Source organism: Scyliorhinus canicula, chromosome 31 (assembly GCF_902713615.1).
Source record: "Scyliorhinus canicula chromosome 31, sScyCan1.1, whole genome shotgun sequence".
NCBI lineage: Eukaryota > Metazoa > Chordata > Chondrichthyes > Carcharhiniformes > Scyliorhinidae > Scyliorhinus > Scyliorhinus canicula.
Window position 1 is genome coordinate 4,170 of NC_052176.1, and position 25,209 is coordinate 29,378.

Genomic DNA, 25,209 nt, shown 5'->3' on the forward strand with positions numbered 1-25,209 from the left:
AAGCTGTACGTCAGGGGGAGAGGAGAGGAGTGTGGAAGTTTGAGATGTTTGGTTTCTCCGCTGCCAGGCTGCAGACCTTCCCTCACTCCCGCTTCTTGTAGTTCTCGATGTGACACAGGAACCAGGCGGCCGGGATCAGAATCGCAGCAGATAGGACGCTCAATCCAATGATCGACTCCTGTGTGTGTGAGAGAGAGAGAGAGAGAGAGTGTAATCTACAAGCTGCACAGTTACAACAGCACCAAGAGCCACCAGCTCACCACAGTGCAGGAGGCCATTCAGCCCATCGGGTCTACACCCACCCTCAGACTGAGCTCCCCTCCCCCGGGTAACCCCACACCTCTTTGGACACCGAGGGCAAATTGCTCGTGGCCACTCCACCCGCGTAACAATCCCTTCACAACAACCCGGAGCGGCCGGGGCAGGAACTGACCTCCCAGCAGGAGGGTCACTGGGATCCCCCTGTGCACCTGGACCGGGGGGGGGGGGGGGGGCACACCCTCCCTGCTGACTCCACCCACTGGAAGGTCAGGGGTCATTGGGGATTTGAAGGTCAGTGGGGTTAGGGTCTGGGGGGGGGGGGTGAGGGGTTGAAGGTCAGGGTCTGGGGGTTGAAGATCAGGGGGTATTAGGGTCTGGAGGGCGAGGGGTTGACGGTCAGGGCCTGGGGGGTTGAAGGTCAGGGCCTGGGGGGTTGAAGGTCAGGGCCTGGGGGGGTTGAAGGTCAGGTTCTGGGGGGGGGGGGGTTGCGGGGTCAGGGTTTGAAGGTCAGGGGTGTAAGCTGACTGACCGCGGTTCCGATCTCCTGCTCGGACACCTTGCCGGTGAGCCGGGCCCGGGGGTTGATCGCGGTCCCTGCCGGGCGGAGCCGGGCGGCGCGGCCAAGAATCCCTCTGAGCAGCAGGGCGGACATGGCGGAATGACCGGAAATGGCGGTGGCCCGGGCCGGAAATAGCGTCTGCGGCCCGGGGAGCGGAAATGGCGTCAGCCGGGGCGGAAAAAACGTCAGCGGCCCGGGGCGGAAATGGCGTCAGCTCCGGGGCGGAAATGTTGTCAGCTCCAGGGCGGAAATGGCGTCAGCCGGGACGGAAATTGGGTCACGCCGACCGGGGCGGGTCTCTTGCTCAATGACCCCGCCCCCTGCCTGGTCACATGTCTCATCAAAAACCCTTACAACACCAGGTTAAAGTTCAACAGGTCAATTCCTTCCCTCTTCCTACTTCACCCGGGGAAGGAGCAGCGCTCCGAAAGCTAGTGTTTGAAACAAACCTGGTGAACTTTAACCTGGTGTCAGACTTCTTACAAACTCCAAAGAATGTAATCCCAGGAATCAGCCCCGATAATCCCTCCCATCCTGGATAATCCCCACCATCCCGGATAATCCCTCCCATCCCGGATAATCCCCACCATCCCGGATAATCCCTCCCACCCCGGATAATCCCCACCATCCCGGATAATCCCTCCCATCCCGGATAATCCCCACCATCCCGGATAATCCCTCCCATCCCGGATAACCGCTCCCATCCCGGATAATCCCTCCCATCCCGGATAACCCCTCCCATCCCGGATAATCCCTCCCACCCCAGATAATCCCTCTCATCCCGGATAATCCCCACCATCCCGGATAATCCCCCCACCCCGGATAATCCCTCCCATCCCGGATAATCCCCACCATCCCGGATAATACCCACCATCCCGGATAATCCCTCCCATCCCGGATAATCCCCACCATCCCGGATAATCCCTCCCACCCCAGATAATCCCTCCCATCCCGGATAATCCCTCCCATCCCGGATAGTCCCTCCCATCCCGGATAATCCCTCCCATCCCGGATAATCCCTCCCACCCCGGATAATCCCCACCAGCCCGGATAATCCCCACCTTCCCGGATAGTCCCTCCCATCCCGGATAATCCCTCCCATTCCGGATAGTCCCTCCCATCCCGGATAATCCCTCCCATCCCGGATAATCCCCACCATCCCGGATAATCCCCACCATCCCGGATAGTCCCTCCCATCCCGGATAATCCCCACCATCCCGGATAGTCCCTCCCATCCCGGATAATCCCCCCATACCGGATAATCCCCACCATCCCGGATAATTCCTCCCATCCCGGATAATCCCTCCCATCCCGGATAATCCCCCCATCCCGGATAATCCCTCCCATCCCGGATAATCCCCACCATCCCAGATAATCCCTCCCATCCCGGATAATCCCCACCATCCCGGATAATCCCCCCATCCCGGATAATCCCTCCCATCCCGGATATTCCCTCCCACCCCGGATAATCCCCACCATCCCGGATAACCCCTCCCATCCCGGATAATCCCCACCATCCCGGATAATCCCCCCATCCCGGATAATCCCTCCCATCCCGGATAATCCCTCCCACCCCGGATAAACCCACCATCCCGGATAATCCCCCCATCCCGGATAATCCCTCCCATCCCGGATAATCCCCCCATCCCGGTTAATACCCCCCATCCCGGATAATCCCCACCATCCCGGATAATCCCTCCCACCCCAGATAATCCCTCCCATCCCGGATAATCCCCACCATCCCGGATAATCCCCACCATCCCGGATAATCCCTCCCACCCCGGATAATCCCTCCCATCCCAGATAATCCCCCCATCCCGGATAATCCCCACCATCCCGGATAATCCCCACCATCCCAGATAATCCCTCCCACCCCGGATAATCCCCCCATCCCGGATAATCCCCAACATCCCGGATAATCTCTCCCACCCCGGATAATCCCTCCCATCCCGGGTAATCCCCCCATCCCGGATAATCCCCCCATCCCGGATAATCCCCACCATTCCGGATAATCCCTCCCACCCCAGATAATCCCCCCCATCCCGGATAATCCCCACCATCCCGGATAATCCCCACCATCCCAGATAATCCCTCCCACCCCGGATAATCCCCCCATCCCGGATAATCCCCAACATCCCGGATAATCTCTCCCACCCCGGATAATCCCTCCCATCCCGGGTAATCCCCCCATCCCGGATAATCCCCCCATCCCGGATAATCCCCACCATTCCGGATAATCCCTCCCACCCCAGATAATCCCCCCCATCCCGGATAATCCCCACCATCCCGGATAATCCCCCCATCCCAGATAATCCCCTCATTCCCGATAATCCCTCCCACCCCGGATAATCCCCCCACCCCGGATAATCCCTCCCATCCCGGATAATGCCTCCCACCCCGGATAATCCCTCCCATCCCGGATAATCCCCCATCCGGATAATCCCTCCCATCCCGGATAATCCCCCCATCCCGGAGAGTCCCCCCCATCCCGGATAATCCCCACCATCCCAGATAATCCCTCCCACCCTGGATAATCCCCCCATCCCGGATAAACCCTACATCCCAGATAATCCCCACCATCCCGGATAATCCCTCCCATCCCTGATAGTCCCTCCGTTCCCGGATAATCCCTCCACCCCGGATAATCCCACTATCCCGGATAATCCCTCCCATCTCGGATAATCCCCCATCCGGATAATCCCTCCCATCCGGATAATCCCTCCCATCCCTGATAGTCCCTCCCTTCCCGGATATTCCCCCCATCCCGGATAGTCTCTCCCTTCTCGGATAATCCCCCCATCCGGATAATTCCCCCCCCATCCGGATAATCTCCCCATCCCGGATAGTCCCTCCCATCCCGGATAATACCCCCATCCCGGATAATCCCCCCCATCCTGGATAATCCCTCCCATCCCGGATAATCCCCCCATCCCGGATAATCCCCCCATCCTGGATAATCCCTCCCATCCCGGATAATCCCCCCATCCCTGGATAATCCCCCCATCTGGATAATCCCCCCCATCCCGGATAACCCCTTCCATCCCGGATAATCCCCCCATCCTGGATAATCCCTCCCATCCCGGATAATCCCCCCATCCCAGAGATCAATCCCGATAATCCCCCCATCCCAGAGATCAATCCCGATAATCCCCCCATCCAGGGAATTAACACCATCCCGGGAGTCAATCCCGATAATACCCCCCATCCCGGGAATCCCCCCCAGACCAGGAATCAGTCTGGATAATCCACCCCATCCCGGATAATCCCCCCGATTCCGAGGATCCCCCACCCCATCATGGGAATTAGCTGGGAGAATCCCCCCCCCCCAGATCGGAAATCAGACGGGATAATCCCCCATCCCAGGAATCAGCCTGGATAATCCCCCCATCCCGGGATCCCTCCATCCCGGGAATCAGCGTGGATAAATGCCCCATCCCGGGAATCAGCACGGATAATCCCCCCTTCCCGGGAATCAGACCAGATAATCCCCCCATCCCGGGAATCAGAACGGATAATCCCATCCCGGATAATCCCCCCATCCCGGGAATCAGACTGGATAATCCCCCCATCCCGGGAATCAGCCCGGTAAACCCCTCCCCATCCCGGGAATCCCCCCATCCCGGGAATCAGCCCGGTAAACCCCTCCCCAATCCCGGGAATCCCCCCATCCCGGGAATCAGCCCGGTAAACCCCTCCCCCATCCCGGGAATCCCCCCATCCCGGGAATCAGCCCGGTAAACCCCTCCCCCATCCCGGGAATCCCCTCATCCCAGGAATCAGCCTGAATCCGGGGAATCAGCCCGGTAACACCCCCCCCCCTACTCCATGAGAACACCACCCACCAGGTACGCGGCACATACTCGTGCGACTCGGCCAACGTTGTTTACCTCATACGCTGCAGGAAAGGATGTCCCGAAGCGTGGTACACTGGCGAGACCATGCAGACACTGCGACAAGGAATGAACGGACATCGCGCGACAATCACCAGGCAGGAATGTTCCCTTCCAGTCTGGGAACACTTCAGCAGTCAAGGGCATTCAGCCTCTGATCTCCGGGTAAGCGTTCTCCAAGGCGGCCTTCAGGATGCGCGACAATGCAGAATCGCTGAGCAGAAAGTTATAGCTAAGTTCCGCACACATGAGTGCGGCCTCAACCGGGACCTGGGATTCATGTCGCATTACATCCACCCCCCACCATCTGGCCTGGGCTTGCGAAATCCTACCAACTGTCCTGGTTTGAGACAATTCCCACCTCTTTAACCTGGGGTTACCCCTATCTCCACTCACACTGTGTTCCTGTGAAGATTTGTTTACCTGTAAAGACTCATATTCAAACCATTCTTCACATTTCAATCTGTAATTATCTCGCAATTCATTTTTTTTTCAATTAAGGGGCAATTTAGCGTGGCCAATCCACCTACCCTGCACATCTTTGGGTTGTGGGGGCGAAACCCACGCAGACACGGGGAGAATGTGCAAACTCCACACGGACAGTGACCCAGAGCCGGGATCGAACCTGGGACCTCGACGCCATGAGGCAACAGTGCTAACCACTGTGCCACCCATTTTCTTGCGATTGTGCCTCTCCTGTATATGCTGTGATTGTGAACCTGCCTCCACTTCACTGAGGAAGGAGCAGCGCTCCGATAGCTTGTGATTTCAAACAGACCTGTTGGGACTTTAACCTGCTGCTTGCACCGTGAATTCAAACAGAAGATTCAGAAGTTTGTGCTCGTTTAGACTGACATCAGTGACATCCCGGACTGAGTGAGGTGGCTGGTTGGTAATGAATTGCCCCAGAAGGCTGTGAGACTTCTTACTGTGCCCAGTTCAGCGCCGGCATCTCCCCATCAGGACTGCACAGGGTAGATGGAGGAAGGATGTTCCTGACGCTGAGGGTGTCCAGAACCAGGGGGCATAGTCTGAGGATACGGGGTAGACCATTTAGGGCACAGATATTGTGAAAAGTTGTGGTCCCAGCACAGACCCCTGAGGTACACCACTAGTCGCCGGCTGCCATTCTGAAAAAGACCCCTTTATCCCCACTCTCTGCCTTCTGCCAGTCAGCCAATCCTCTATCCATGCCAGGATCTTACCCTGAACATGTTTGGGTTGTGGGGGTGAGACCCCACACCGATACGGGGGAGGAATGCGCAAACACCACACGGACAGTGACCCGGGGCAGGGATTGAAACTGGGTCCTCGACGCCGTGAGGCAGCAGCTCAACACCGACTGTCCAAAAGCACTTTACCGTGGATGGAAGTATTTTAAAGAGTGTAATTGTTGTAATGTAGGAGACACGACGCAAACAGACATTGCAAACTCCAAGCCGCAGCAGGGACATAAACGCGCAGATAATGGATTTGCTGTCAAATGTGGACTTTGCTTTTTGACAATGTGAGGTTGCCATTCCTGGCTCTCCAGCAAGACTCCGCAGAGGGGAAACATTGCAACAACATAAAAAAAAGTCCTGGATCAGTTTTTCTTTCTAAATGTTCTTTTTTATTCAGATGGAAGAGAAAATGCACTATGAAAATTTCAATCTGGTTAAAAAAATACCATGCAGAGAACCCACCAAACCCAACATTTTGTTAACAGCGTAAGATAACTTGGCGAGGGTGGAGATCCTAAGCTGCTCAATACCTGCTGGCATCACCATCTGGCTCCTCGTCAGACACACACACACACACTCGCACAAAGGGAACTGTATCACTTGCCGATCTTCAATGTGCTGAGGTTCGCAAGACCGTGCCTGCAACACGGCACCTTGGACGCTTCCTCGAATCAGCCCGACTTCCCTGACTGCTGATCGGCATGTTGGGACTGGTCACCAGGTAGCCGCCCACAGTACCCGCTTATAACGGTTACCGGGGGGGGGGGGGGGGAACTCGGTGTCAGATCAACACCCCGGTTCCTCAGCCCAAACGCCTGGCACATTGGAGGCTGCGTAAACCCCTCGCTCAGATCTCAGCACCCCACCCCCTCCCTCATTGAGGGTGTCTCCAACTCCCGGAGTGGACACAACAACCCCAAAGCAGCTGTTACCCGCTTTTCCTACTTCTCCCCGGCAGCGAGATTCTCCCGGAGAAATAGGGAAGCATCGGAACACGTCGCTCCACCTCTCACAGTGCGTGTCAGACGAGAAAGACAATGAATACAGTTTGTAAAAATCAGTTGTGTTAACCCAACATACGACAGAATGTGAAAGTTGATGACCGGATGATTAAACTCCCCACAGAACATCTTTAGGTGACCATCTTACACGTTAGGAGTGTGAGGGGCCTGGGGAGGGGCCCCACCCGCACCTCAAGCGACAAAGGGGAATTTCAATAGTAACCCCTCCCCTCCAGCGAGATGGAGTTTCGATAAACTGACCATCCCCTCCAGCCTCTGACCGACCGAACTCAGCTCCACCGAGGCCTCGGCCGGCAGACTGTTGCCCGCCAGCGAGATTTCACTCGACTGCTTCCCAAAGTTGAGGAGGACGAGGAATCGGTCACTTTGGTCCCAGATTCGTGAATAGACGTACACCGTTGGCGAGCTGTGTACAGACTCAAACTCTCCAAATAGTAACGAGCGTTCTTTCATTTTCAGCAAACTGAGCTTCTTTATCAAGGATAAAGGCGACGGAGGGGACATCTGACCCTACAGTGAAAAGACACAGTGTCAACACAATCGCCTTTCGCAACACACTGCAACCCACTAATCAATTTAAACGGCACATCTATTCGACATAAGAAGCCAAATTAATCAAGACAAACTTCCCCGTAACAGCAGTCAGTGTGTGTGGGACCCGTACCCCAGTGAGAGTCAGTGTGTGTGGGACCCGTACCCCAGTGAGAGTCAGTGTGTGTGGGACCCGTACCCCAGTGAGAGTCGGTGTGTGTGTGGGACTCGTACCCCAGTGAGAGTCAGTGTGTGTGGGACCCGTACCCCAGTGAGAGTCAGTGTGCGTGGGACCCGTACCCCAGTGAGAGTAAGTGTGTGTGGGACCCCAGTGAGAGTCACTGTGCGTGGGACCCGTACCCCAGTGAGAGTCAGTGTGTGTGGGACCCGTACCCCAGTGAGAGTCAGTGTGTGTGGGACCCCAGTGAGAGTCAGTGTGTGGGACCCCAGTGAGAGTCAGTGTGTGTGGGACCCGTACCCCAGTGAGAGTCAGTGTGTGGGACCCCGTACCCCAGTGAGAGCCAGTGTGTGTGGGACCCGTACCCCAGTGAGAGTCAGTGTGTGTGGGACCCCAGTGAGAGTCAGTGTGTGTGGGACCCGTACCCCAGTGAGAGTCAGTGTGTGTGGGACCCGTACCCCAGTGAGAGTCAGTGTGTGTGGGACCCGTACCCCAGTGAGAGTCAGTGTGTGTGCGACCCGTACCCCAGTGAGAGTCAGTGTGTGGAACCTGTACCCCAGTGAGAGTCAGTGTGTGTGGGACCCGTACCCCAGTGAGAGTCAGTGTGTGTGGGACCCGTACCCCAGTGAGAGTCAGTGTGTGTGGGACCCCTACCCAGTGAGAGTCAGTGTGTGTGGGACCCCAGTGAGAGTCAGTGTGTGTGGGACCCGTACCCCAGTGAGAGTCAGTGTGTGTGGGACCCCTACCCCAGTGAGAGTCAGTGTGTGTGGGACCCCTACCCCAGTGAGAGTCAGTGTGTGTGGGACCCCAGTGAGAGTCAGTGTGTGTGGGACCCGTACCCCAGTGAGAGTCAGTGTGTGTGGGACCCGTACCCCAGTGAGAGTCAGTGTGTGTGGGACCCGTACCCCAGTGAGAGTCAGTGTGTGTGGGACCCCTACCCCAGTGAGAGTCAGTGTGTGTGGGACCCATACCCCAGTGAGAATCAGTGTGTGTGGGACCCGTACCCCAGTGAGAGTCAGTGTGTGTGGGACCCCTACCCCAGTGAGAGTCAGTGTGTGTGGGACCCATACCCCAGTGAGAGTCAGTGTGTGTGGGACCCGTACCCCAGTGAGAGTCAGTGTGTGTGGGACCCGTACCCCAGTGAGAGTCAGTGTGTGTGGGACCCGTACCCCACTGAGAGTCAGTGTGTGTGGGACCCGTACCCCAGTGAGAGTCAGTGTGTGTGGGACCCGTACCCCAGTGAGAGTCAGTGTGTGTGGGACCCGTACCCCAGTGAGAGTCAGTGTGTGTGGGACCCCAGTGAGAGTCAGTGTGTGTGGGACCCGTACCCCAGTGAGAGTCAGTGTGTGTGGGACCCGTACCCCAGTGAGAGTCAGTGTGTGTGGGACCCCAGTGAGAGTCAGTGTGTGTGGGACCCGTACCCCAGTGAGAGTCAGTGTGTGTGGGACCCCAGTGAGAGTCAGTGTGTGTGGGACCCGTACCCAGTGAGAGTCAGTGTGTGTGGGACCCGTACCCCAGTGAGAGTCAGTGTGTGTGGGACCCTTACCCCAGTGAGAGTCAGTGTGTGTGGGACCCGTACCCCAGTGAGAGTCAGTGTGTGTGGGACCTGTACCCCAGTGAGAGTCAGTGTGTGTGGGACCCCTACCCCAGTGAGAGTCAGTGTATGTGGGACCCCAGTGAGAGTCAGTGTGTGAGGGACCCGTACCCCAGTGAGAGTCAGTGTGTGTGGGACCCCAGTGAGAGTCAGTGTGTGTGGGACCCGTACCCCAGTGAGAGTCAGTGTGTGTGGGACCCGTACCCCAGTGAGAGTCAGTGTGTGTGGGACCCGTACCCCAGTGAGAGTCAGTGTGTGTGGGACCCCTACCCCAGTGAGAGTCAGTGTGTGTGGGACCCCTACCCCACTGAGATTCAGTGTGTGTGGGACCCGTACCCCAGTGAGAGTCAGTGTGTGTGGGACCCCAGTGAGAGTCAGTGTGTGTGGGACCCGTACCCCAGTGAGAGTCAGTGTGTGTGGGACCCGTACCCCAGTGAGAGTCAGTGTGTGTGGGACCCGTACCCCAGTGAGAGTCAGTGTGTGTGGGACCCGTACCCCAGTGAGAGTCAGTGTGTGTGGGACCCATACCCCAGTGAGAGTCAGTGTGTGTGGGACCCGTACCCCAGTGAGAGTCAGTGTGTGTGGGACCCGTACCCCAGTGAGAGTCAGTGTGTGTGGGACCCCTACCCCAGTGAGAGTCAGTGTGTGTGGGACCTGTACCCCAGTGAGAGTCAGTGTGTGTGGGACCCCTACCCCAGTGAGAGTCAGTGTATGTGGGACCCCAGTGAGAGTCAGTGTGTGTGGGACTCCAGTGAGAGTCAGTGTGTGTGGGACCCGTACCCCAGTGAGAGTCAGTGTGTGTGGGACCCGTACCCCAGTGAGAGTCAGTGTGTGTGGGACCCGTACCCCAGTGAGAGTCAGTGTGCGTGGGACCCGGACCCCAGAGACAAATCTCTTCTGTCAACGGGCTGTGGTGCAGGGGCTGTGGGATACTGACCTGCACCGTACGATTTAAAGGTGGAACAAAGTGACTGATGCTGGCGTTTGATGTGAAGCCTCCATTTGCTGAAGTGTTCCACAACATCCACGGCGTTTTATTTTGAAATGGCTGCAGGCAGAACAGGAGACATAAGTTAGAGGTGCTGGGACCCGAAGGAGTGCATTCTATCTGCAAATCACACACAGGAAGATCTGACACACAGCAATGTGGTGATGAACCAGGCCAGCTGTTTCTGGTGATGTTGGCTGGGGGAGAAATACGGGACCCAGGACACCGGGGAGCACCCGGGTGCCCCATCCTTCCCTCCCCATCCCTCCCCCATCACCCCCTCCCCAGCCCCCTCCCCCATGGGATCCTGTACAACTACCCAAGGGGACAGATGGCGCTTTGGTTTAACGTCTCGTCACCTACAACAGCGCATCGTTCCGACCTTCTCCCTGTGCCCTGCTCCCCTCCGTCTCCGCCCTGACCCCCTCCCACCACCCCGATCCCTCCCGCCGTGCCAGCCCCACCCTCCACACTGGCCCCTTCCCCTCCCCCCCCAACCCTCCCTCAGCATCGGTCTCTTCCAGCCCCCTCCCTCCTCCCCTCCCTCTACATCGGCTTTTCCCTCCAACCCTGCCCCCTCCGGCCCCTCTCTCCATGCCGGTCCCTCCCCTCACCCCAATCGCCTCAGGCCCCCTCCCCCAGTGCACGGTCAGATTGGGCTCAGACCCGTGAGTTGATGAGTCAGTGCAGTAACCGGCCGATCAGGTCTGCGGTTGTGTCTGTTTCACTTCCTCTGCCCAAAGTTCTCTAGTTTTAGCTCCAGAGCTCAGCAAGTCTTTCCCCGTCCCCAGACCCTGCGAGCGTGACCACGAGCGTGTGCCCGTACCTGGGTATCCTCCAGTCCAATCTCATCTCCATAATAAATGAAGGGAGTTCCGGGAAGTGTGAAGAGCATCACGTGCACCAGGCCATGGAGGTACTGCTCCAGCGATGACGCCATGTGTCCCACTTCATAGCCACCAATCTACAAACAAAAACAATGAATGGGAGTCAGAGACTGCCGTCCGAGCCCCCTCCCCTCATGGCGCCTCAGCCACAGGCCCACTCCTGGTGAGCATGTCCAGACTGCGGCAGGATATTCAACTGCAGAAGGCACACAGTCCAGTCTGGCTTGAGCACATTGATGAAGATGCGCAGGCGAAGTTAGCATTCCTTCGAGATAAGGTTAACGGGGTGATCTCTTCGAGGGATTAAGATGATTAACGATCCGCAAGGCTCAATAGAGTGGTGCTGCAGGAAAGAATCCTAAACAAGGCCGGGGGGGGAATAATCTATATTCTTGTCACCAGTAGGCTTACATTAGCACTGCAATGAAGTTACTGTGAAAAGCCCCTAGTCGCCACATTCTGGCGCCTGTTCGGGTACACAGAGGGAGAATTCAGAATGTCTTTCGGGACTTGTGGGAGGAAACCGGAGCCCCCGGAGGAAACCCACGCAGACACGGGGAGAACGTGCAGACTCCGCACAGACAGTGACCCAAGCCGGGAATCGAACCCGGGACCCTGGCGCTGTGAAGCTACAGTGCTAACCACTGTGCGACCGTGCTGCCCATTTTCCCCCCGACACACACAGGGGAGTGGGAACATGAAACTCTCCCAAAAAACTGTTGAGGTTTCAGGGGTTCCATTGGGAATGTCAAAACTGGGATCACGAGAGTTTAATTGGGCAAGGAGATTTTTTTTTCCAATTAAGGGGCAGTTTAGCGTGGCCAATCCACCTACCCTGCACATCTTTGGGTTGTGGGGGCGAAACCCACGCAGACACGGGGAGAACGTGCAAACTCCACACGGACAGTGACCCAGAGCCGGGATCGAACCTGGGACCTCGGCGCCGTGAGGCAGCAGTGCTAACCACTGCGCCGCCCTGCTGCTCCTGGACAAGGAGATTTTTAAGGTTAACACACAGATCTGACTGGAATAGGAGATCAGGCGAGGGAGGGGTGGAGGTTTTCACATCTTGCCACAGCCACCCACATCCCTGAAACAATCGCTAACCATCGTACATATCAGGGGGCAGAGGTGAGTGTAGTGGCCATCACTGAGGAGAAGGTTCCGGGGAAACCGAACGGTCTGAAGGTGGATAAGTCACCTGGACTACACCCCAGGGTTCTAAAAGAGATAGCTGAGCAAATTGTGGAGGCATTTCAGGAATCACTGGAGGCAGGAAGGGTCCAGGTGGCTAATGTAACACCCCTGTTTAAGAAGGGAGGGAGGCAGAATATGGGAAATTTAGAGTTCATGATTAAAGATTAGATCGCAAAGTACTTGGAAGTGCATGATAAAATAGGACTGAGTCAGCACGGCTTTGACAAGGGAAGGTCATGTCTGACAAATCTGTTAGAGTTCTTTGAGGAAGTAACAAGGAAGTTAGACAAGGGAGAATCAGTGGACGTGATTTATTTAGATTTCCAGAAGGCTTTTGACAAGGTGCCGCATAGGAGACTGTTAAATAAGTTAAGAGCCCATGGTGTTCAGGGTAAGATCCTGGCATGGATAGAGGATTGGCTGACTGGCAGAAGGCAGAGAGTGGGGATGAAAGTCTTTTTCAGGATGGCAGCCGGTGACTAGTGGTGTGCCTCGGGGGTCGGTGCTGGGACCACAACTTTTCACAATATACATTAATGATCTGGAAGAACTGAAGGCACTGTTGCTAAGTTTGCAGATGATACAAAGATCTGTAGAGGGGCAGGTAGTATTGAGGAAGCAAGGGGGCTGCAGAAAGATTTGGACGAGCTAGGAGAGCGGGCAATGAAGTGGCAGATGGAATACAATGTGGAAAAGTGTGAGGTTATGCACTTTGGAAGGAGGAATGGAGGCATAGACTATTTTCTAAATGGGGAAATGCTTCAGAAAGCAGAAGCACAAAGGGACTTGGGTGTCCTTGTTCACGATTCTCTTGGGGTTAATGTGCAGGTTTAGTTGACAGTTAAGAAGGCAAATGCAATGTTAGCATTCATGTCGAGAGGGCTAGAATACAAGACCAGGGATGTAATTCTGAGGCTGTATAAGGCTCTGGTCAGACCCCATTTGGGCCCCGTATCTAAGGAAGGGTGTGCTGGCCTTGGAAAGGGTCCAGAGGAGGTTCACAAGAATGATCCCTGGAATGAAGAGCTTGTCGTGTGAGGAATGGTTGAGGACTCTGGGTCTGTACTAGGTCCATTGTACCCCGAAGGTGGCAACGCAGGTGGATAGAGTGGTCAAGAAGGCATACAGCATGCTTGCCTTCATCGGACGGGGTATTGAGTACAAGAGTCGGCAGGTCATGTTACAGTTGTATAGGACTTTGGTTAGGCCACATTTGGATACTGCGTGCAGTTCTGGTCGCCACATTACCAGAAGGATGTGGATGCTTTAGAGAGGTGCAGAGGAGGTTCACCAGGATGTTGCCTGGTATGGAGGGGGCTAGCTATGAAGAAAGGTTGAGTAGATTAGGATTGTTTTTGTTGGAAAGACGGAGGTTGAGGGGGGACCTGATTGAGGTCTACAAAATTATGAGAGGTATGGACAGGGTGGATAGCAACAAGCTTTTTCCAAGATTGGGCGTGTCAATTACAAGGGGTCATGATTTCAAAGTGAGAGGGGGAAAGTTTAAGGGAGATGTGCGTGGGAAGTTTTTTTACGCAGAGGGTGGTGGGTGCCTGGAACGCTTTGCCAGTGGAGGTGGTAGAGGCGGGCACGATAGCACCATTTAAGATGCATCTAGACAGATATATGAACGTGCTGTCATTTTCTTTGTTCTTTGTACTCGTTGGAGTTTAGAAGGATGAGGGGGGATCTGATTGAAACTTACAGGATACTGCGAGGCCTGGATAGAGTGGACGTGGAGAGGATGTTTCCACTTGGAATGAAAATCGCGTTTTGTCACAATTAGGCTTCAAATGAAGTTACTGTGAAAAGCCCCGAGTCGCCACATTCCGGCGCCTGTTCGGGGAGGCTGGTACGGGAATTGAACCGTGCTGCTGTCCTGCTTTCAAAGCCAGCGATTTAGCCCTGTGCTAAACCAGCCCCTTAGGAGAAACTTGTAGGAGAAACTAGAAGCAGAGGACACCATCTCAGACTGAAGGGACGATCCTTTAAAACAGAGATGAGGAGGAATTTCTTCAGCCAGAGGGTGGTGAATCTGTGGAACTCTTTGCCGCAGAAGGCTGTGGAGGCCAAATCACTGAGTGTCTTTAAGACAGAGATGGATAGGTTCTTGATTAATAAGGTGATCAGGGGTTATGGGGAGAAGGCAGGAGAATGGGGATGGGAAAAATATCAGCCATGATTGAATGGTGGATCAGATTCGATGGGCTGAGTGGCCTAATTCTGCTCCTCCGTCTTATTAATCGTCGGTGTCCCTTCCGTTTACACAGGAAAGAGGTGGAGGGGTTGGAAAGGGATGGGTGGAGAGGCCCGGGGTGAGGGAGAAAGGAGAGTGGTGGGGGTTACATACCGCCCAGCTGGGCCAGGTTTTGCCACAGTTTGCGATGTATTTCTCAACACTTTGCCGGACGTTGTCTGCTTGGAGAGGCTCTGCCGGAACGAGGGTTTCCCGGAGGTAGTAACTGAAGAGAATGTCCGTGTCCGATTGGTTCAGCAGCTGCAGGATTTCCTCGCTGTTACTGCTCACTGTGGCCAAGATGAGGGCCCTGACAGGGTGGGGTTGGGGGGAAAAAAGGCCAAATGAATATTCACATTCCGGATGATTTTGGAGAGTGTTTCGATCAGAGTTCTGCTGCTGTTTGCTTACCGTGGTTTCTCATCCACAGAGAAGTTCTTGGTAAGGTTCTGCCACTCCTCCACCCTGCTGGGTGCCTGCCAATAATTAAAACAGTCAGTCTGTCATTCAATGTGTCATGTGAGTGTACCTTTAAGAAATGGATGTTTAAGCAATGTACCTTTAAGAAATGGAGCAGCTCATATTACTGAAGAGATGTCAGAGGGCGGGGGTAGCTGAGTTGAGTTCACTTCGGCTTTTAGTTTCAGTTTGAGAGAGAGCAGCTGAAAAGTGCCTGGCTGGTTTGCTGTGAGCTGTTTGAAAGCCGGGTTTTGAGGAAAAGAGCTTGGGTGTGTCTGTGTTTTGCAGTGAGCTGGATCTGCTGTGATCTCTGCCATGAAAGACTATCTCTGAATCATTTGGGTGATTTAAACTCATAATAGTAATGTCTTTAACCTGATGTGTTTCTGGTGAAGGTTAAAGGTGAAGTCTTTTGGAGGTTTGAAGGAACATTATGAGGGATTATTTAGTGTTGTATTATTTTCGGGGTTATCTTTGAAGTAAGGGGTGTTAAGTGATCCAATGTTTATTTAAAAGGTTAAGTTGAATTCATGGAATAAACAATGTTTTGTGTTTAAAAACCCACGTGTCCATAATTGTAATACCACACCTGGAGAACAAGCTGTGTGCTTCAAAAGCAACAATACATTAAAGGGAGAGGTTGGTTGAACTCCATGATACATTTTGGGGTTCTGAAAACGCCGCTCCCATAACAATTGGGGGCTCGAGGGGGATAAAAGTCTATCTATTGGATTGGCTTTTGTGAACTTAAAGACAGTGAAGGATTGTTGCTTTTCCGGTGTGGTATTTTAGTTTAAGTGTGTTGTGGACAATGGCTCTTTCATAGGCTCAGAAGTTTTTGGGGGTGGAGAATGTCACACGCAGTACCTTACAGACAGAGACGAAAAGTGGACTGTTAGGTTTGGCAAAAACATTGCAGTTAACATTACCTGACAAAATGCGAAAAGATGAGGGAATTATGGTGGTGGTTAAGCATTTAAGGTTGCCTGAGATAGAGTCTGACTCATTGGAAATGGCAAAAGTTCAGTTGCAAATTAAACAAATGGAACATGAGAAAGAGTTAAAGCAGCTTGAATAAGATAGAGAGAGAGAGGAAAAAGAGAGAGAGAGAGAGAGGAAAAAGAAAAGGAGAGAAAAGAAAAATAAAAAGAAAGGGAGATACAGATCAGGGAAAAAGATAAAGAGGGGGAGTTTGAACTTCGGAAAATGGCCATGAAACATGGCAGTCAATTAAAATTGGCAGACGTAAAGGGAAACGTACAGTTGGATGATAGTGATGAGGATAGTGAGAAAGAGCGTCATAGTCGAAGGCTTGGTGGGGATCTATTTAAATATGTCCAAGCATTACCAAGGTTTGACGAGAAGGAAGTGGAAGCCTTTTTCATTTCATTTGAGAAGGTAGCTAAACAAATGAAATGGCCACAGGACATGTGGGTGTTACTGATTCAAACAAAGCTGGTAGGTGGAACATAGAACATAGAACAGTACAGCACAGAACAGGCCCTTCGGTTCTCGATGTTGTGCCGAGCAATGATCACCCCACTTAAACCCACGTAACCCGTATCCCCGTAACCCAACAATCCCCCCCATTAACCTTACACTACGGGCAATTTAGCATGGCCAATCCACCTAACCTGCACATCTTTGGACTGTGGGAGGAGATAGTGAAGTGTTTGCAACACTACCTGATGAGGTATCTGGAACGTATGAGGAAGTGAAGAAATCAATCTTAAGTGCATATGAGCTCGTGCCTGAAGCTTACAGAGGAAGGTTTAGAAATTTAAGGAAAGAATTTGGTCAAACATACATGGAGTTTGAAAGGCTCAAACAGAGTAATTTTGATAGGTGGATAAGGGCTTTGAAAATAGATCAAACGTATGAAGCTCTCAGAGAAATTATACTTTTGGAGGAGTTTAAAAATTCAATTCCTGATGTAGTGAGAACTCATGTGGAAGAACAGAGGGTTAAAACTGTGAGATTAGCAGCAGAAATGGCAGATGATTATGAATTAGTTCATAAATCAAAGATTGGTTTCCGACATCAGTTTCAGCCTGTGAGGGATAGAAACTGGGGACATGAGAAATACTCAAGTGGTAAAGGTAAAGGTGATCTGATGGGAGACAATAAAGAGAGTGTACCTCAGATTAAAACAGAAATCCAGGAGGGTGGAAAAGAAATGAAAAGTTTCAAATGTTTTCACTGTAATAAACTAGGCCATGTAAAGTCACAGTGTTGGTGGTTGAAGAAAAACACTGGGAAGGCTGATGTGGTAAAACAGGATAAGACAGTGGGATTTGTTAAAGTGGTAAAGGAAAGCCCAAGGGAGGCGAAGGAGGTGCAAACGATTGTACAGCCTGATCAAGAAGTAATTGTTAAGAAGGTGCCAGATGTCTTTAAAGAATTTACTTGTGTGGGTAAAGTTTACTCATGTGTATCAGGAGGAGCAGGTAAAGACTTCACAATTTTAAGAGATACAGGGGCTAGTCAATCTTTATAGGGGAGAGATGAGGAATTATGTAGTTTGGGAAGAATGTTGCCAGAAAAGGTGGTGATATGTGGAATTCAGGGTGAGAGGAGTAGTGTTCCATTATATAAGGTAAGGTTGGAAAGTCCAGTGAAGAGTGGTGAAGTAGTAATAGGAGTAATAGAGAAACTATCTTGTCCAGGAATACAGTTTATCTTGGGTAATGATATAGCTGGATCGCAGGTGGGAGTGATGCCTACTGTGGTTGATAAGCCAGTGGAAAATCAGACAACTGAAGGGTTGAAGGATGAATATCCTGGGACTTTTCCGGATTGTGTAGTAACCCGGTCGCAAAGTCACAGGTTAAGACAAGAGGAGAAATCAAAGAGTGAAGATGAAGTTGAAGTGCAATTATTAGAAACAATTTTTGATCAGATGGTTGAAAAAGAACAAGAATAGGTGGAGGATGAGGCGGATATTTTTAGTTCAGGAAAATTGGCGGAGTTACAACAGAAAGATGTAGAAATAAAACGGATATATCAGAAAGCATATACGGAAGAGGAATCTGAGCGTATACCAGAGTGTTATTACCGTAAAAGTGATGTCTTGATGAGAAAATGGAGACCCGTACATATGCAGACGGATGAAAAGCGGGCAGACGTTCATCAAGTAGTATTGCCAGTATGGTATAGAAAGGAGGTGTTGCTAGTTGCACATGAGGTACCAGTGGGAGGTCATTTGGGAATAAGGAAAACTCAAAATCCAGAAACATTTTTATTAGCCTGGACTACATAAAGATGTAGTTAAATTTTGTCAATCATGTCACATATGTCAAGTGATAGGGAAACCTCAAGAAGTGATAAAACCAGAGCCCTTAATACCCATTCCAGCATTTGAGGAACCTTTTACAAGGGTCCTAATTGATTGTGTAGGACCGCTTCCTAAAACAAAAAGTGGGAATCAATATCTTTTGACTATAATGGATGTGTCTACTAGGTTTCCAGAGGCCATTCCAGTACGTAATATTACAGCTAAACGGATTGTGGAGGAGTTACTTAAATTCTTTACTAGATATGGACTACCCACAGAAATTCAATCGGATCAAGGATCAAATTGTATTTCAAAGTTATTCAAACAAGTTATGGATAGTTTAGGAATAAAACAATTTAAATCAACTGCGTACCATCCAGAATCGCAGGGAGCGTTAGAAAGGTGGCATCAGACATTAAAGACAATATTGAGGGCGTAATGTCAAGATTATCCAGAGGATTGGGATGAAGGAATTCCATTCGTATTGTTTACAATTAGGGATGCACCTAATGAGTCAACCAAATTTAGTCCTTTTGAACTAATTTTTGATCATGAGGTGAGAGGACCACTTAAATTGATTAAGGAAAAATTGGTGAGTGAGAAATCGGAAATTACACTATTGGATTACGTGTCAAATTTTAGGGAACGATTAAATAGAGCAGGTAAATTGGCTAGACAACATTTGAAAGTTGCACAAAATGTGATGAAACGGGTAGCGGACAAGAAATCCAAAGTTCGTAGTTTTCCCAGTGAAGATAAAGTTTTGGTGTTGTTACCAGTGGTAGGGGAGCCTTTAAAAGCGAGGTTTTGTGGACCGTATCAGATTGAAAGGAAATTAAGTGAGGTGAATTATGTGGTAAAAACACCAGATAGAAGGAAGACTCACCGAGTGTGTCATGTGAATATGCTTAAAAGGTACTTTGAAAGGGAAGGAGAGAAAAAGGAAGTTTTAATGATTCTAACTCAAAGTGACAAACCAAATCCAGATGACTGTGAATTTGACATACCTCAAATTAAATTGGAAAATGAGGATGTTCTTAAAATTGGGATGAATTGTTGAGTTACCTTCCAGAGAAAAAACAAACTGACCTGAAAAAGTTATTGATATCACATGGGCAAGTTTGTAGAGATAAATTGGGAAGTACTAAAACGGCTATACATGATGTAGATGTGGGAAATGTTCCTATCAAACAACATCCATATAGGCTTAATCCTTTAAAATTGGCACAGGTTAACAGAGAGATTGAGAGTATGCAGGAAAATGGCATAATTGAAGTGGTTTGCAGCCAATGGAGCTCACCCATAGTGATGGTACCTAAACCAGACGGTACCCAACGGTTGTGTGTGGACTATCGAAAGGTGAATGCAGTTACAAGAACGGACTCTTACCCTATCCCACGTTTGGAGGATTGTATTGAGAAAGTGGGACAATCCGCTTTTATTTCCAAATTGGATTTACTGAAAGGTTACTGGCAGGTACCTTTATCTGAAAGGGCAAAGGAAATTTCAGCTTTTGTGACTCCAGATGGCATATACCAATTCAAAGTTATGCCATTTGGCATGAAAAACGCCCCAGCCACATTTCAATGGTTAACTAATACAGTTGATTCAGGATTACCCAATTGTGCGGTATACATCGATGATCTGGTAGTGTTCAGCCAGACATGGAAAGAAGATTTCAAACATCTGAGGGAGTTATTTGATCAACTTCAGGAGGCGGGTTTGGTGATAAACCTGGCCAAAAGGGAATTTGGAAAAGCCCAAGTCACTTTCCTTGGCCATACAATCGGACAGGGTCGAATGGTCCCACGGGATGTGAAAACCAAAGTTATCGGGGAGTTTCCGATATCTTCGACACGTCGGGAAATAATGCGGTTTCTTGGTATGAGTGGATTTTAGCGGAAATTTGTCCCAAATTTTAGCAGTGTGGTCGCTGCACTGACAGACTTGCTCAAGAAGCGTAACAAATTCCAGTGGACAGCGGAGTGTCAACAGGCATTTGACGGCCCGAAGGCTGTGTTAGCCACTGCTCCTGTGTTAGCCATCCCAAATTATACCAAACCATTCAAAGTGGCTGTTGATGCGAGTGATGTGGGCGTAGGTGCGGTGCTTCTACAAGACGACGACGAAGGGCTAGGGCGGCCTGTTGGTTATTTTTCAAAGAAATTGAATTCTCACCAGAAAACATTTCCGACGATGGAGAAGGAGACTTTGAGTTTGGTGCTGGCTTTGCAACATTTTCAGATTTATGTGACCAGCAATCCATCTGACACCGTTATAAATACTGATCATAATCCTTTGACGTTTTTGGAGCGACTCCGGAATAACAATGCCAGGCTGTTTCGCTGGAGTTTATTGTTACAGCCATTTCATTTAAAAATAGTACATGTGGCAGGATGGGAAAGTGTGATAGCCGATGCTTTGTTAGAAATGTGATGATTGGAAGGATTTCGGTTGGAGGAAGAAGAACGGGAAAGATGGACTTTATTGTTATGCCTGTTTGCGTGTTTTTTTTTGTGAAACGAAAAAGTATATTTACTGTGTACATTTCTTAGTGGATGGTGCAAAAATGAAAAATGAAACCATCTTGAAGTTGATGGTTTATTTTTTTTTCTTAGGGGAGGTGTCATGTGAGTGTACCTTTAAGAAATGGATGTTTAAGCAATGTACCTTTACGAAATGGTGCAGCTCATATTACTGAAGTTATGTCAGAGGGTGGGGGGAGCTGAGCTCACTTCTGCTTTTATTTTCAGTTTGAGAGAGAGCAGCTGAAAAGTGCCTGGCTGGTTTGCTGTGAGCTGTTTGAAAGGAGAAAGCCGGGTTTTGAGACAAAGAGCTTGGGTGTGTCTGTGTTTTGCAGTGAGCTGGATCTGCTGTGATCTCTGCCATGAAAGATCATCTCTGAATCATTTGGGTGATTTAAACTCATAATAGGAATGTCTTTAACCTGATGTGTTTCTGTTGTTAAAGGTGAAGTCTTTTGGAGGTTTGAAGGAACATTATGAGGGATTATTTAGTGTTATATTATTTTTGGGGTTATCTTTGAAGTAAGGGGTGTTAAGTGATCCAATGTTTATTTAAAAGGTTAAGTTGAATTCATGGAATAAACATTGTTTTGTGTTTAAAAACCCATGTGTCCATAATTGTAATACCACACCTGGAGAACAAGCTGTGTGCTTCAAAAGCAACAATACATTAAAGTGGGGGGATTGGTTGAACTCCATGATATATTTTGGGGTTCTGAAAACGCCGCTCCCATAACAAATGTCATATTGCAACCCAAGCAGGCGATTCCCAGTCAGAGCACTGGGCGGTGGGCACCCAGGAACAGAAGGAGGAAGAGAGGGGAAAGAGCTGTCATTTCTCTTTACTTGTTTTATGGGATGTGGGCATCGCTGGGCTGTGCTAGCCTTTATTGCCCACCCCTAACTGCCCTCGAACGGGCATTTAAATGTCAACCACATTGCTATGGGTCTGGAGTCACATGTAGGCCGGACCAGGCAAGGGCGGCAGATTTCCCGAAAGGACACGAGTGAAGCAGATGGGTTTTTACGACAATCGACAATGGTTTCACGGTCATCTTTAGACTTTTAATTCCAGATTTTTATTGAATTCAGATTCCATCATCTAGGAGCCCAATGCATTACTCTGGGTCTCTGGATGACTCTGGGTCTCTGGATGACTCTGGGTCTCTGGATGACTCTGGGTCTCTGGATGACTCTGGGTCTCTGGATGACTCTGGGTCTCTGGATGACTCTGGGTCTCTGGGTTACTAGCCCAGTGACAAAACCACTACGTCACCGCCTCCCCCCATTCTGACGTTCCCCTGTCTCAGACAAGGCCAGCACAGCTCCCCCACCCCAGCGACAGTGACTCGCTCACACTGGAAGGTGACTGTGTGTGTGTGTGTGTGTGTGTGTGGGGGGGGGGGGGGGGGGGGGGGGTTGTGATCGGGGGGGTTGGGGGGGGAGGGGTGGGGTGCTGAGTCAAAGGCAAGAAGAATGACCGATACTCACAGAATTCACAACTTGCTCAATTCCCCGCAGACGCAGCCCATCCAAACCTTTTTCCAGCCAATATCGAAATGCTTCTTTCTCCTGTCAAAAACACAGTTCGATTATTTTCATTTTGTGTTTTCCCCCCTCCATCTAGATTCGAAACGTTAGCTCCCATCTCTCTCCACAGAGACGCTGTCAGCCAGATGGTCCAGTATTTTCTGCATTTGTTCACAATGGAAATCCTGAATGTAAACGGTCACATTGTAGTGGCGGGCTCTGGCCAGTAGGTGTTTCTATTGGGTTGCTTCCATATCCTCCACCCTCAAATAACCAAATCACCTTCCTCAACTCACAGACAGTCACGACAGGCTGGTTTCTAGTGTGTCACCCTCATGGATGGGGTGGGAGAGTGGGCTGAGGTAGGATGCTCATTCAGAGGGTTGGTGTAGGCTTGATGGGCCGAATGGCCTCCTTCTACACTCTGGGAGTTCTATGGTACACTCCACACATATCTTTCCCAGTCAGTGGAGGAGGGGTGTCACTGAACAGCAGGTAATTCCCTCCTGCAGGAAGAACCATGCTGAGGGACAGGAGATGACCCTCTGGCCATTCAAATGGGCGACTCGGGAGGGACAGTCTGGCCTGTCGCGGCGCACAGGGAGTGGCACGTACCTGTAAATAGTCCTGGCTGCCATTAGTCCTGTTGAAGTTAATCCCAAACCACTCCTGCTTTCCTCTGTAATTCGGAGTTAGATCCAGAATCACCTTGATACCTGTGTGCACACAAAATGAGACTGAGCTTGGAGAAGTGGCAGGAGATACAGGGTGGGACGCTTGGTTCCACTTTCAGTTTCTCTCCCCCCCCCCCCCCCCTGATTACCTTTCCGTCTGGCCGCCTCCAGCAGCTTCTGCAACTGCTCCAGGTTGCCCAGTTTGCTGTCGATTTCGGTCAGCCTGGTCTCTCTGATGTTGTCTGGAGCAGTCTTGTGGATTGGGCCGATAATAATACTCTTCATCTTGAGCGCAGCAATTTCCTCCATTCTCTCTGCTACTCCTACAGACAACAGACAGTCTCACAGTTTCCACTGTTGATAGCACCTTTTAAATTGCAGATTACATTTAATTAATTGAATTTAAACCCCCCCCATAATGTATAGGCACCATATACATTGAATACACAACAGTATACACCACATCTACCACTGTAGTATACACTGTACAGTATGCACCCTATAAACAGTATAGGGGTGGCATGGTAGCACAGTGGTTAGCACTGTAGCTTCACAGCACCAGGATCCCAGGTTTGATCCCCGGCTTGGGTCACTGTCTGTGCGGAGTCTGCACGTCCTCCCCGTGTCTGCGTGGGTTTCCTCCGGGTGCTCCGGTTTCCTCCCACAGTCCAAAGATGTGCAGGTTAGGTGGATTGGCCGTGATAAATTGCTCCTTGGGGTGGGGTTACGGGGAGAGGGTGGGGGTTACGGGGAGAGGCTGGGGGTCACGGGGAGAGGGTGGGGTATTGACCCTGGGTGGGGGAGGGGAAGTGGGTGGGGGAGGGGGCTGGGTGGGGCTGTTTTTTGGTAGGAATAACAGCAAACGGGATTATTATTTAAATGATAAAATATTAAAGCATGCTGCTTTATAAATATAGATAGTTTTCTGAAGAATAAAGGGATTAAGGGTTATGGTGTTCGGGCTGGAAAGTGGAGCTGAGTCCACAAAAGATCAGCCATGATCTCAACCCAGCCTCTCCGAACAGGCGGCGGAATGTGGCGACTAGGGGCTTTTCACAGTAACTTCATTGAAGCCGACTCGTGACAATAAGCCATTTTCATTTCACTGAATGGCGGAGGAGGCTCGAGGCCAGATGGCCGACTCCTGCTCCTAGTTCTTATGTTACAGGGTGAGGGTGGGGTCAGCCTGGATGGGCTGAATGGTCTCCTGGTCACTGTGGGGATTGTGATCAGCCAGGGGGCGGAGCCCGGGTGACAGGGGGTGGGGCCTCAGTGACAGGGGGCGGGGCCCTGGTGACAGGGGGCAGGGCCTGGGGTGACAGGGCCTAAGCGAAAGGGGGCGGGGCCTCGGTGACAGGGGGCGGACCTGGGCCGGGGGGGGGCGGGGCCCGGGCGGCAGGGCCAGAATGACAGGGGGCGGGCCCGGGCGACGGGGCGGGACCGGGCGACGGGGCGGGCCTGGGTGACAGATGGGGCGGGGCCTGGGTGACAGGGGGTGGGGCCTGAGAAACAGGGCGGGCCTGGGTGACAGATGGGGCGGGGCCCAGGTGACAGGGGGCGGGGCCTGGGCCAGATGGGGCGGGGCCCGGGCGACAGGGCCCGAGCGACCGGGGGCAGGGCCTGGGCTACAGGGGGCGGGGCCTGGGTACAAAGGGCGGGGCTCAGGCGACAGGACCCAAGCAACAGGGGGCGGGCCCTGGGCCAGATGGGGCGGGGCCCGGGCGACAGGGCCCGAGCGACCGGGGGCGGGGCCTGGGTACAAAGGACGGGGCCCGGGGCAGATGGGGCGGGGCCCGGGCGACAGGTCCCAAGCAACAAGGGCGGGGCCTGGGGCAGGGCCTGGGTGACAGGGGGTGGGGCAATAGCAACAGGGCGGGCCTGGGGTGACAGATGGGGCGGGGCCCGGGCGACAGGTCCCAAGCAACAGGGGGCGGGGCCTGGGCCAGAGGGGGCGGGGCCCGGGCGACAGGGCCCGAGCGACCGGGGGCGGGGCCTGGGTACAGGGCCTGTGAGATGGGGGTGGGGCCCGGGTGACAGGAGGAGGGGCTTGTGCGGAAAGGGGCGGGGCCTGAGCGATAGTGGGCGGGACCTGAGCGACAGTGGCGTGGGCTTGGCGAAAAGAGGGCGTGGCCTGGGCGAAAAGGGGGCGGGCAACTCCCAACCGCCAATGCGGGGGCCCCC

General features: G+C 52.0%; 1 protein-coding gene across 1 annotated transcript; it reads right to left on the bottom strand.

Moving 5' to 3' along the window:
- Window positions 1–6,299: 6,299 nt before the first annotated feature.
- On the bottom strand, window positions 6,300–23,371 carry LOC119958963 (4F2 cell-surface antigen heavy chain-like). Its single transcript, XM_038787487.1, has 8 exons — window positions 23,178–23,371; window positions 22,970–23,070; window positions 22,316–22,396; window positions 14,978–15,042; window positions 14,681–14,876; window positions 11,073–11,210; window positions 10,196–10,306; window positions 6,300–7,465 (listed from the first exon to the last, which is right to left on the bottom strand). The coding sequence occupies exons 1-8, from the start codon at window positions 23,335–23,337 to the stop codon at window positions 7,127–7,129; spliced, it is 1,191 nt and encodes a 396-aa protein (XP_038643415.1). The 5' UTR covers window positions 23,338–23,371; the 3' UTR covers window positions 6,300–7,126.
- Window positions 23,372–25,209: the final 1,838 nt, after the last annotated feature.